The sequence below is a fragment of the Rhamphochromis longiceps genome, linkage group LG8 (assembly GCF_057381845.1).
Source record: "Rhamphochromis longiceps isolate RC_006_pf linkage group LG8, R_longiceps_female_GT1.1, whole genome shotgun sequence".
NCBI classification, from domain to species: Eukaryota; Metazoa; Chordata; class Actinopteri; order Cichliformes; family Cichlidae; genus Rhamphochromis; species Rhamphochromis longiceps.
In genome coordinates, this window is record NC_140564.1 from 10374298 (window position 1) to 10386983 (window position 12686).

The 12686-nt window shown below is 43.0% G+C and overlaps 2 protein-coding genes across 7 annotated transcripts in view; one reads left to right on the forward strand and one right to left on the reverse strand.

The window, feature by feature from the left end:
- The window catches only part of itgb4 (integrin, beta 4), a 28230-nt gene extending 24120 nt beyond the window's left edge, over positions 1-4110 (forward strand). For all 5 annotated transcript variants that reach the window (XM_085415707.1, XM_085415708.1, XM_085415709.1 and 2 more), the window contains 6 exons: positions 51-200; positions 329-517; positions 628-783; positions 877-1041; positions 2660-2779; positions 2869-4110. In XM_085415707.1, the coding sequence (XP_085271833.1) occupies positions 51-200; positions 329-517; positions 628-783; positions 877-1041; positions 2660-2779; positions 2869-2999 (911 nt within the window). In that variant the 3' untranslated portion in view covers positions 3000-4110. The remainder of the gene's footprint in view (positions 1-50; positions 201-328; positions 518-627; positions 784-876; positions 1042-2659; positions 2780-2868) is intronic.
- Positions 4111-4557: 447 nt separating this feature from the next.
- On the reverse strand, positions 4558-12251 carry LOC146663093 (butyrophilin subfamily 1 member A1). Of its 2 annotated transcripts, XM_085415205.1 has the most exons (10): positions 12131-12251; positions 10555-10646; positions 10360-10458; positions 10171-10278; positions 9935-10093; positions 9620-9760; positions 9288-9339; positions 7145-7171; positions 5800-5826; positions 4558-5720 (listed from the first exon to the last, which is right to left on the reverse strand). In XM_085415205.1, exons 2-10 carry the CDS (start codon positions 10615-10617, stop codon positions 5161-5163), a joined length of 1236 nt encoding a protein of 411 aa, XP_085271331.1. In that variant the 5' UTR covers positions 10618-10646; positions 12131-12251; the 3' UTR covers positions 4558-5160. The 2 variants fall into 2 exon arrangements, with proteins under 2 accessions (XP_085271331.1, XP_085271330.1); XM_085415204.1 differs by lacking the exon at positions 12131-12251 and having other exon boundaries at positions 10555-10689.
- Between the last annotated feature and the right edge of the window lie 435 nt (positions 12252-12686).

Sequence of the window (12686 nt, forward strand, 5' to 3'; positions counted from 1 at the left end):
CGCACCACATATCTGTTAGGATGCTCATGTTTTTGTGTGTTATCTCTCAGATGCACGACTCGCCCCCGGCATTCCAGACACCCCGAGCAGACTGGTGTTTTCTGCACTGGGACCAACGGCCCTCAAAGTCAGCTGGCAGGAGCCCCACTGTGAGAAAGACATCCTCGCATACTGCGTCCTCTACCAGCTCCTCAACGGAGGTAAGTGCAAGGAGCACAACGTTAATGTGGAAGAGCGAGAACAGGATGTGCGTGTATTCACTTCCTGTTTATGGAGGCAGTTGACATCTTCTCCGATGGTGATGCTGACCACGCTCTGCTCCCTGTAGGTGAGATGAAGCGTATCAACGTGACAAACCCGGCAGAGAACTCGGTGATCATCCAGGACCTGCTGCCAAATCACTCCTACCTGTTTAAGGTGAAGGCTCAGAGCCAGGAGGGCTGGGGTCCGGAAAGAGAGGGCGTCATCACCATCGAGTCTGCTGTCGACCCCAAGAGCCCCCTCAGCCCTGTGCCAGGTGCTCATTCACTTATCAGTCCACAAAAACAACGTCTGCTTATCTTAACAAAGGCACTCGATCTAATATTTCTCCTTCCTCATGCTGTCGCTTGTCACTTCTTCCTCCAGGTTCGCCTTTCACTCTTAGCACTCCCAGCGCTCCAGGACCTCTGGTGTTCACAGCTCTGAGTCCTGATTCGCTGCAGCTCAGCTGGGAGAAACCACGCAAGCCCAACGGAGAGATCCTGGGATATGTAGTCACCTGCGAACAGCTGCATGGCGGAGGTGAGGCTTTCTGCACAAAGGTCACTTGCAGTAAAGCTGTTACATTTTAAATTGTGCGAATTTGGTTTGACCTCTGTTTCCTGTTTCCTGCAGGTGATATGCGTTCCTTCCAGGTGAACAGCGATGGCGCTGAAACCAGTCTGACCGTTCCCAACCTGACTGAGAACATGCCCTACAAGTTTAAGGTCCAGGCTCGAACCACACAGGGCTTCGGTCCGGAGAGGGAGGGCATCATCACCATTGAATCTCAGGATGGAAGTAAGATAAAGCCCGTACTGACAGATTGGCGTCTGATATTAATTTTAAAAATACAACAAAAAAACTCCCAGCGGTTGTTGCTAGAAGCTGAAATAGACAAAAAGCTGATCCCCTCGGAGGGATGAGCGTAAATGTCAGTCTCTTTGTCTGTATTGGAGTGCAGGGCAGCTTCTGTCCAGAGTTGACATTTTAGACTGAGGCTATGCAAGAGCAAACATTTTGGAGTTATGTAACAGGAATATGCTCGATGAATTTTAAAGCTGGTACCAAAAAAGATCCATCTTCTGGGAACCTCTGGGGTAATTTATGATCCTCTCAGTCAAGGAGAAATATTGGCATGACTGTGGCGCAGCAAAGGTGCAGAGGTCTCTGTAATCCATCAAGAATTAATAGAAATTTGTCCAGCGATTCTTACTTTTAGCATAAATTGACAGAAATGATCATTTCCATGAGTTAATATGCATTTTTAAATGTTAAAAACTTAGATTCAACATTAAGAAAGCAAGCTTTTGTTGTGCTGCTTTGCACAATAGAAGTTATTGAGTTAAATCTGAAGATTGACAGGTGCTTGTTGACCTCAGGGTTCCGCTTACAGATAGGGAACCTTACATGACACCCAAAAGAGGAACGCGATCCAGCCCACTGGAAGGCTTTACAAAAAAAACTCCCATCATTAAAGGTACCGTTGAGGTCACCAAATGTCGTCTTTATGGGGGAATGAGTTACAGGGCGTCCACACAGGAAGCAGTTGGCTAGTTGCACATCTTGTTGTGCTCGATGGTTAGCTAGAGGACATTGTAGAGTCAGATTGCCTAGATAACTTTCTGAGGTGTTCATTCTTTTTGGCTTTAGTCGCTCACCTTGAAGTTGCAGCGTTATTTTGGTAGCTGTTCAAAGTCACTGACGGTCTCTTCAGAGCAGAGCAGCGGTAACTGTCAGATTTGATCAGCATTTCCTGTTTGGCGATCAACATGTGGATGTCCTTATTTGAGGAACTAAAAGTAGATCCTGATTTGGGTTATTTTAAAATATAAGCTGAAACAGTTTTTAAAGAGGCGTGAGACATGCTCTTCTTTGTACTACTGTTTGGGCGCCATTTACATTTTTTTGTCTACATTTTCTGGGGTTTGAGGTTTGCGTGTGCTCCTGGGTTTTATGAATTTTTACACAGTGTAAATACCTGTATTTCAAAAAAAGTTATATGTCTTATGTTGAGGAGATATCAGCTAGGTTGATCCTAGAGTTGGGCTTTGCTTTTGTGTAATATCACTTTATACCACAAGATGGTGCTGTTAATTATTATAACCTTTATTTAACCAGGCAAGCCATTAAGATAACATTTTTGTTCATAAAGGCAGCCAGCCAAAGCATAACACCTCCTAATATTTCAGAAATTAAACAACAGCGCACATTTCAGCTACATTTCAACACCACTTGTAGAATGCTGCCCCCTGGTGGTGAAGGTTTGGTTAAAATACCTTTAAAAGCTCATGTAGGATGAAGCATTGCAAATTAGCTTAAGCTTATATGATAATGTATTGCTCAACGCATTTCTGTCACTCCTTCTTGGAGATAACAGACTTCTCATCCATCTGTTTTTGTCCTTCCTTGCCTGTAGGTGCTTTGTCCCAGCACAGCAGCCAGTCGATGACACGGCGGGAGGTTTTCCACATGCCAACGGAAGTCAGCACACGAACTAACATCTCCCACACCGTGCTCGACGACCCCTTCTTCTCAGGTACAAAAATAATAAACTAAGCTTCATTTCTCTTCTTTTTAAAATAGGATGTGTTCACTGACTGTTATGTACCACTGTCTGTCCAACAGATGGGATGATGATGACTACGCAGCACACAGAGACTAGCGGCATGGTGACTCGTCAGATCACCAAGGAGGTGGTTCAGAGGGGCGTCATGGGAGCAACTACTGTCACAAAGAAGATGTTTTATGAATCTTAAAGGGCGCGTTTGACAAACTGGCATCCAAGTGTTCGACATAATGAGAAATCATATTTGAGAATCTCTTTTAAAAAGAGTCGACTTCACAGTGCTGAGAGTGTTTTTGTATATGTGCGAGGGGGTGTAGCTTTCACTTTGCAACCAAAATTACATTCCACATAAGAACTCGTGTCTGTTACAATCTGCCGTCATTTTCTTCTATAAGTTCAGTTTGTTTTAACATATCCATACGTATCAAATATCAAGCTAGGTCTATGAACTCACTTTGTGTTGCACATTTCCTGCTAACGAGGAAAAAGCCTGATTCTCTACTGCAGGCACATGATCAAAAATATACAGGATGTAACATGTTTTTGTATCTCATACATTTGAATTAAGTTGGTATTTTTCATGCTTAAAGTTTTTCTTCTCCCCGTGTGTTTAGCATTTTAAGAAGTTTTTGACAGTAAGATATGTGTACGGTCGTCCTGAGTTACAAAACAGATGCACACACAAAAAAATAACAAGAAAATAAAACCATTTCACTTTGCCTAAAAATTTTGGGACACCATTTTTTAAATGGAAGGAGTCCTAGCCCTTGAAACAGCGGAAGATATTGCAGTTATTAGGGAATATTTTCACAAAGGATATTTACCATTCAAACCCTGAAATCAAGAATTAGGCCTGAGCATAGAGGCATGAGGAAATCTGCATTTGTAAGAAAGCAAGGTGCTCCCTATAAACAGTAAAATAGTATTTGTTGCATTTAAGAGTGATAAGGATTTTTAACTATCCATACTGCCTGTTGCCTGTTGTTTTTTGCTTTATTTTGTATTTTGCATCTTCAGGCCCCCGTACAAATGTGTGTAAAGACAGAAAGATTGTATTTGCTTCTACTGCAAGTGCTACTATGTTTGGCTTTATATTTTCTTTGAAAATGCTTTTGTGAAACATTTTTGAGGGAAGCTCCTTGGTAGGAAAATGGATAAGTGGATAAACGTCTCACCAAAAAACATTTTCAGTAGTTTTCCTGTTCTTTCGATCAATTATGTATCTCTTACTTTTTAACAGTTGAACTTTTATTATTTTATTTTTCAACTATTTTATTGCACATAATAAAGATTTGAAAGGATTTTGTGCTGGCTGATGGTTTGTGCAAACTTGTGCAAAAATAAGTGAACCAAAAATAATACAAATGCAACTCCTGCAGGTTTAGATCTCACCCTGGGTCAACCTGAATCAAATGCTTAATTCATTACCAGGCCTCTGGAGAACTTCAAGACGAGGTGACGTGTCTAAAATCTGCAGGACACTGGCCCTTGAACGCCTTGAGTACCCCCATCCCTGCTCTAGAGGAAACAGTGGGTAACAGGGAAGAACTTATAGTCAAAATTTGAGAACCCTTCATCCAAATTAGGTCAAAATCAGCACTAGACTTGCTTGCATTCATAGCAGCACACCCACCAAGTCTGAAGCAGATCAGATCCACTGCTGTTCGCACGAGCAAAGAAGAGACAACAGACTTTCAGAGATTTCTGGAATTAATAGTAAGATTTATTGAGCTAGAGAGAGGAAAGCATTGCCATGTCTTATATAGCACAAATAAACAAAAACACAGCTGCAAAAACAAGCTCATGCCTGAAAAATGTTTGCAGGAAGCTTGAGACAAAGAATCAAATAATCTATAATTCAACTAGAGGCATGCGTCAGCCCGCTCTACAAATATCTGCCTCGTCAGCGGCACTGTTTCACTGCACTGAAGCTAAAAGTATCATCATTCACAGTGCGCTCATGCTGTAACTTTTTAATGTTTATTTGTCATCAACAATTAAAAAAAAAGTAAAAAAGAAAATGAATGGATGTAACATTACAGGTTTAAACTGATCCCCAACTTTATCCAATGAAGTTTGAGAGGAGTTTAAACCCATGGGGAAAAACGTTGTTCATTCTTTAAATGCTCATTTTTAAAATATAAAGAATCAGATACTGTATGTTTCTATGAAGGCAGAGTAACAGGAAAGTGTTTAGCAGATGGACATGTCGAAAGAAGAGCAGTTCCTGTTTGGGATTTGACGAGGCACCTCACAGAAAGACTTTTAGTCCAGAAACAGCCACGCGATTCTAAATCAGTAGAATAAAAGCGTGAGCTCTGTGAGCTGCCGAGGATTAGGACTGATCCGTTTCAGTTCCAGAGGCAGGGCCCCGGGCACAGGCACCGCTGTTTCGCATCAGCAGGCCTGATCACCAGGTCTTTGACCACCTCCACAGTCCCAAAAACAGGGTACAGTTCCTCTGTGAACTTCTCGGTATAGGTGTACAGGTGGGAGCGCTTCTCCACGTCGTAGAAGGACAGCTGGCCCTGCTCATAGTCCAGATAAATGCCGACTTTCCTGGGCACCAGGCTTTGAGGTAAAGGCGTAGCGGGCACCGTCAGGGCTTTCAAATCTGTGCCTCTCTCCAGACGGAGGGTCAGGTATCCCGTATCTGTGTTCAGCGAGCGGAAGCCCTGCCTCACGGCCGAGGCTTTGGCCACTCCCAGCCGCCAGTCCCGCTCGCCCACCTCCACCTCCCAGTAGTGGCGTCCAGAGGCGTAGCCCTCCTGGCCCACAGCACACCACCAGCCATCGAAGCGTCGGGGGCATCGTGGGATGTCGCGGCGCTCCAGGCCGCACCGCATTCGTTTTTCATCATCTGAGATGAGCAGGCCTGAGTGGGCCGATTCGGAGTCCAGGGTGACGTCCTCTGTGGAATAAAAGGGCGGGATTACAAACTGCAAAATGATGTCACAGTAAGGTGAAAAACAGAAAAGAGATTTTCATACCTGCTGCATCACAAATCCAGTTCCACACTGCAAAGAAAAAGAAGAGAAACTCCGTTAGCTCATTGTTTTGTACAGTAGTTTAAAGAAGGCATGCAAAATTTACCTTCACACGATAACACACAAGCAACTTACATCCACCCCACTGTACTCAAAGCCCTGAAGTACAAAGGGGGCTGAAGTACTTGTGAAGTATTACTTTATAAGTATAAATATAACTACATGTAATTTCAAGAGCTGAAAAACACATTAATGCTTTGTACAAAAAAAATGCAACCAAATGAATTTTACGCCCACTCCCCTCACAGCCGCTGTGATCCACAGCCTTCTGTGTGCCCACTGGAAACATTTTGAAAACTAGTCCACGGCTTAAAGTTGTTCAGTGTGATCGGTCCCAACTATTATACAGAGCATGAAAAGTCCAATGTATGCATGAGTGTTCAAATATGACTATATGTGCAATTTCTTTTGACAAAAAGAAGAATAACAGCTACAAAATGAGCCCAATATCAACATGGAGGTAAAAGGAAAACTCTTTCTTGTCACAGCACTTTGTTAGGTTTACCATTATTATTCTCATTATTTGTTTCTGTTATTCTGTGCCATATTTACATTAAAATGGTGCAGTTTTTAAACTAATATATATTCTATGATACAGGTGCTCCAAGGTGGTTGTAGGAAAAAAATCCTGCTGAACATAAGCTAGAGTTTTGGATCTAGTTTATGACATTTGGCATAAACATTTTTTCAGTTAATCTTATGTGTCTGAGGATTTCAGAAAGAGCTGAGGCTACAGTTCACACAGACTGCTCAAAATTGTAAAATAGAAGAAAGGGAAAATGTTGCCTGGTCTGATAAGTCTCCAAATTTGAGTTAAGCAACATAAAGGATGGATCAATCCTGCCTTGTATCAACAGTTCAGGTTGTTACTGGTGGTGTAATGTTTTCTTGTCACGCTTTGGGCCACTTTGTGCCAACTAAGCAGCCTGTCAACCTGAGGATGGGTGGCTTCCTCTATGACTACCCTATACCCATCTTCAGACGACTGCCTCCATGTCAAAACGCTCAAATCATCTCAAATCTGTGTCTTGAGCATAGCTTCACTGTACTCAAAGGCCTCCACAGTCACCAGCCAACAGTCAGACTGTACTGACATATAGTAAAAGTGCATAATCCAGTGGCGAACCATTAAAAAAAGACTGCATTTGCTAATAATCGAGTTTAAAGTTTATCGTTACATACTATAGATTTCAGATCATATAATCCAGCCCCACATGTCTGTATACAGCTATACAGAGACATTAAAGGGGTCATTCATTTATTCATTACAGTGAGCTTCTGGACTTACCGCCGTGGGGAATGTAGCGCACAGCGTCTGAAAGAACAAACAAAGACTGATTAAAGACAGACAAGTGTTCCACTCACAACTCAAACCCTCCTACCAGCTTGTTTCCTAACATGCTTCCAATCACATTTTTATAGATTAATTCTAATTAAATATTCAGTGGAGTGTATTCTGTTACCACACTCAACAGCCACATCACCGAGTGACTCGTTTCACATCCTGCTTTTGCCAAGTGGTTTTTGTGCTGACACCAACATTTTGTATGTCACCCACTCAGTCGTCTGTGAGGCTTTATAGCTGCGCCTCACTTCAGCCTAGTCGGCTACGTTTTATTTTGGCCTTAGCTCTGAAGTCAGGGTTAGTCAAACTATGATCATCAAATGTTATTTTCGCATTATTTTAATTACATAGAGAAAGATAAAAAGGTCATCAGTTTTAGCTGGTTGTAACCCGGGCAACTGAGCCTATGAAAAGTAAGACTGCCTCATCATGGAAAAATGCTAATCCTATGAGCTAATATGTAATTTAACAAAAGCCACTTTCAGCTGCTCCTTTATTCACATGGGGTCACACGGCAGGTGGCCCTTTCCTGTTGGAACCTCTCAAGGATTTATGTCTCACCATGATAATAAATGTGTACTAGTGATAAACAGGTCTGAACACCTTCACACTGGTCTAAGCTTTAAACTGACCATTAGACTAATGGTAGAATTACTGCAAAGCTAGAATATTCTTTATTTATTTGATGAACTTCTTGTTTTAAAATGTGAAGTAAGTGACTAAGCCCATAAATTTATTAGGAAAATAATTACTGAGGTCTTGGGCTGTGATATATAATATAGACACTGATAATATCTGTGTCGTGTCAGCCTCCGATGACTTCTTTCACCGCTTCAGGCAAAAACTGGATAAACTGAGGAAACTGGATACAATGCTGCTGCTGCTGCACCGTGTTTCAGCAGACTCACACTTCTAATTAGGTAGTGTGTCATTAGTGACAGTAGCTCATTGGAAACTGTTCTTCAGTTATTAATATTTATAAATGCCGCAAAGCTGCAAGCATCAAAGAAACATTCAGTATTTTTTCTGTATTGTCAGAAATGTCGGTATCACAAATGTTCTGGAAACTTTGTGATATAGCTTTGAGGCTATAACGCTGAGTCCTACCCAGACTCTGCTTCTTCTACAGAAGGCATGTCAGTGTGACTGAGGAGACCCTCAAAGTATTCCTCAACTGCAGCGGTGTGAGCAGAGCGGAATCGCTTCAAGGCCAACCAAAAATCTTGTTCCATGGCCTCGCCGGACTCCTCCCACACCTGAGAGTTTGCTCGAACTGCTGCCAGAGCCACACTCTGCTTGGCGTGCCACTACATGACAGCTGCCTCTGGAGTCCCGCAGGAGAACCAAGCATCAATCACTGACCTGCGACCAGGTTTGTTTGAGTGTCACCTGCACTTGTGAACACGGTGTTTGTTATGGACAAACTGTGATTTGTCCAGAGAACATAACAGAGAACAGGCGGTTCCTCCCAGTCATGCTCCTCCAAGTCTCACTGTCCATGCCCATGTGAACATTAGTAGCACAACGGAGATTCCAGGTGGGGCACTCAGACACACTAAGAAGACTAGGTACTCTGAAATGTCACTGAGTAAATAAGGGCAAAAGGCAACCAGGACCTGTTTACTGGCCCAAGGACAGGAGGAAGTAACCCTCTCATCCACTGGGATGAGAGGGTTGAGCCTGAGCTAGTGCACGAGGCTAAAAATATCCCAATATTTTTTTTCTTTCAGACGAACAAAACAAAAACAGATTTATCTAACATTTGTCAAGCATATTTATCTACTTGTTCACTTTCTGCTTGACTCAGTAGTGGTATACTTTTACAATACCACCAGAATAACATATAAAAAAGATAAAGACCCCATTCTTCATAATTTAATTAATTAAACCAAATGTATTGTCATTTTATTCCCTACTTTATTTTCATTGGCAAGGATGGGGAGAATCCCTTTTTTCACATGTGCAGAACAAGTTTTTGGTCGAAGCAGCAACAGGTATTGTACAAATGTTGGTTTCTGACTCATGACCACTTTGCAAGATCAGGATGTTTTGTTTCATATTGTTAAACTGGATGAGATCCACTCACCAATGTTCTGACTTTTCTGCTTCTTCACCAGCCACTGCTTTGTCACATCCACCTACAAAGACACGCACACACATACAGAGTATGTCAAGGTAGACAGTGGACACATTCAGGACAAGGTGAGCTGAACAAAGAGATAAACAGATTAGCATGATTGTCGTGCAGCCTATATGCAGCATGCTTGACACACTTAGCCCAGATATCGAATGTGAGAATGTCATGCAAGTGTCGTTCATGTTTCGAATCACCTAAGTTAGCATGCTTCTTATCCCATAAATTACACCACAGAGTACAAAAACATTTAATGACGATCACTTAGCGACAGATATCAAGACCTTTATGGGGCTGTCGGCGTTCAGCACGGCCAGCATGACGAGCTCCATGGCCGGGAACAGGTTGGGCAGACGGCCCCTCTTCCACTGGAACTCCAGGTCATCCAGCATCATGAGCACAGGCTCACCTGGCCACACAGTGGGCTGAAAAAAGAGGTTTAGAAACAGTTGCTTCGAATTTATGGCCAGAGCTCAAGCACAGTCCGATTATCATGAGATCATTGTCAAGGGCACGATTAAGCCTAATCATCTTTATCAGATGCAACGACGGAACTGGGTCAGACTTTAATAACCATCCATGTCCCGTAAGAAAGTCACCTGAGGTCTGCCTTTAATATTCCGGGTCCAATCCATGATGACCCGTTTATGGGGGCCCATGTCGTACTCGCCGCCTCCCTCAAGCATGCAAAGAAGGTGTCCCTTCCAGTCCTTCTTCTCAGACTTCTCATACTGGTAGTCTGATGTGATTGTCCTTGGCTGAATAAAGAATAGAGACTTTTAAGAACATCCATAAAAAACACAATTTATTTCTGTAAATGGCTGCTATCTCGTACCTGCACTCTTTTCTCCAGCACAGCAGCCCATTCCACGATGAACTCCCGGCACACGCTGGCTGTCCAGATGTCCTCTCCGGTCCAGATGTGACACAGGATATTTGATCTCTGAGGTACAAAGGCAATGCGAATAAATGCAGAAGACTCTAAGTAATAAAGAGCAAAAAGGGAGAGAGGAGAAGAGCTTACCTGGCAGATTCTGTTGAGTTCCCGGGCCAGCTCCATAATAAACAACTGACTTTCCACCAGAGGCTCCTTCTTCTCAAGCTTCACTTTTTTGCGAGACTCCTGGAGCAAAGAAACAGAAAATTAAAAGGGAAAAGAACATCATGACTTCCAGAACATTTAGCCCCCGCAGCAATTACTGTGGGAGGATTTGTATACCTTGAGTCGGATCTTGAGCTTTTTGGCTGGCTCGATGAGGAACTGCAGGCACTCTTTCATCATGCTGGCAGCTGGAGTGCGGGGCCGATGCCCTGTGGTATGATAATAAAAAAGCTTTAGCACGCTGGCACTCATTCTGTCAAGAGCTGGAGCTGACTGCACTCCGTCGCCCACACAAATCGATGAGGGTGCAGAAATGGCTAACGCGCGAGAAGGTGGCAAAAAGGTGAGGTGGCGGAGAGAGGAGCACTCACTGCAGAACTTTTATCACAGCTCTGCACTCAGAGTCCACAGAGAGCTCATTAAGATCCCCACCGAGCTATCATTAGGTGTTGAGCCCACTCGCTCAGCCCACTCACTCCGCATAGATATATATATATCCATGAGACCACACAGTGGGTGGCAAACAGAGATGTAGCAACATTAAAAAAAATATTGCACAGTAACAGGATTTCCTGCATGCGTGTGGATCGATGCATCCTGAAAGTGGGAATTTATTCCCATGGAGACGTGAGCACAGCAGAGCGCTTTTAATAAAAACACTGTGGAGCCATGGTGGGGGTGGAGGAGGAGGAGGGGTGGGGGGATGGGGGGTCCTTGGACCAGTTTGCTGTTGAATCAGCAGTCAGTCTGACAAGCAGAGGGGATTTGCTGTTCTTGCTGTGATGTAGAGGCAGCAGGAGAGCTACAAAAAAAAAGAAAAAGAAAAGAAAAAAGGAGGCAACAAACACTGAGGAGCACAAACTCAGGACTGAGTTGACCTTTTAGAGAGTAAATTCTGACATTCATAGGTATGCCTGCTTTCTGCCTATTGAGTATGCATATGAATTTCTTCCACCCGCATCCCTGAACTGTTAGAAACTGTTTTATGGAAAGGGGGTTGGAATCAGTTATACAGTGTTATTCAACTATAACTTCCAATCAACTCCCTTCTATAATTTTTAAACATTTATTTACACCATCATGAGTTTGCGCATGTCTGATACCAACACCAACCACACTAATGCATCTTGATTTGTAGTATTTATTAATCTCTCTTTCACTATATATGAGGGCAGCAGATGTCAAAGCGTTGCTTGTCTGTAACTGACTCATGTTTGGATGGTGGGTTTATTTCTGGCAGCGGAGGCTGAGCGTGTAGGTGACAGAGGAGCTGCAGGATTAGAGGAAATCCGGGATTATCGGTGCTGTACAAACGCAGGTAGTGACTTTCTATATTGGGAGTGAGTGACAAATCACTGCATGCAAGTTGGCATCAGAACAAACACACTGCACAATAACAGGCTCACGTTACCGTACAACAGTGTATCCATACACACCGAATTTAATTATTTGTTCCCAATTTGTAAAATATTATTCTTAATAATAAATAGAACAGAATTTCGAAATGCCAGTGTTGTAAGGTTAAAAAATGAGGCCTCTTGCACATGAAGCGATGTTTACAAAAAAGGACATAATCAAAGCAAGCGCACACATTATTCCATGTAATTAGGCCCTGTGCACTGGCAAAATGCAACCAGTTTACCAGTTGTTTTTTTTATCACCTCGCTCTAGAGGGAAATAAATAACACCTCACCTTGTAACGGATAAATTCCCTTCAGGAAGAAAACTCTACGCGGCTTTTCTGTGATGCTTTCGCGAAACTCGGTTTAATTTTTTAGTGCTCCGCCATCCTCCACAGCCTCACCGCTTCCTTCACCCATCCACAACTGCGGCACGAGAGACAGCGCGCGTGCTCTTATCAACCACCGCCTCCACTGAGCGGCAGTTCCAAAGGCGGGCCGCTAGAGGCCGCCAACTAGCTTTACAGAAACGGAAGCGTCGCAGAGTTTTTCTATTTAAAGATTAATTTACTTTTTTTTTTTAGCCCGAAAATACATTTTATTTATTTATTCCAATTTAAGTAAGTCAGCGTTAAATAGTCTAGAAAGAGCACTGCGACAGCAAACAGCCTGAGGTGGACTCGAACACACGCCTTTGTTTACCAACGGAGATATTATAGGCGAGAGACGCAAAGTACTAAGGCTGCAAGATCACCGACCAAATAACTAATACTTGTCTGCCAAATGGTGAGCTTCGCTTCTAGAAGGACCTTGACTATATAAACTCGCTGGGTCTTTATTATCGTGTCC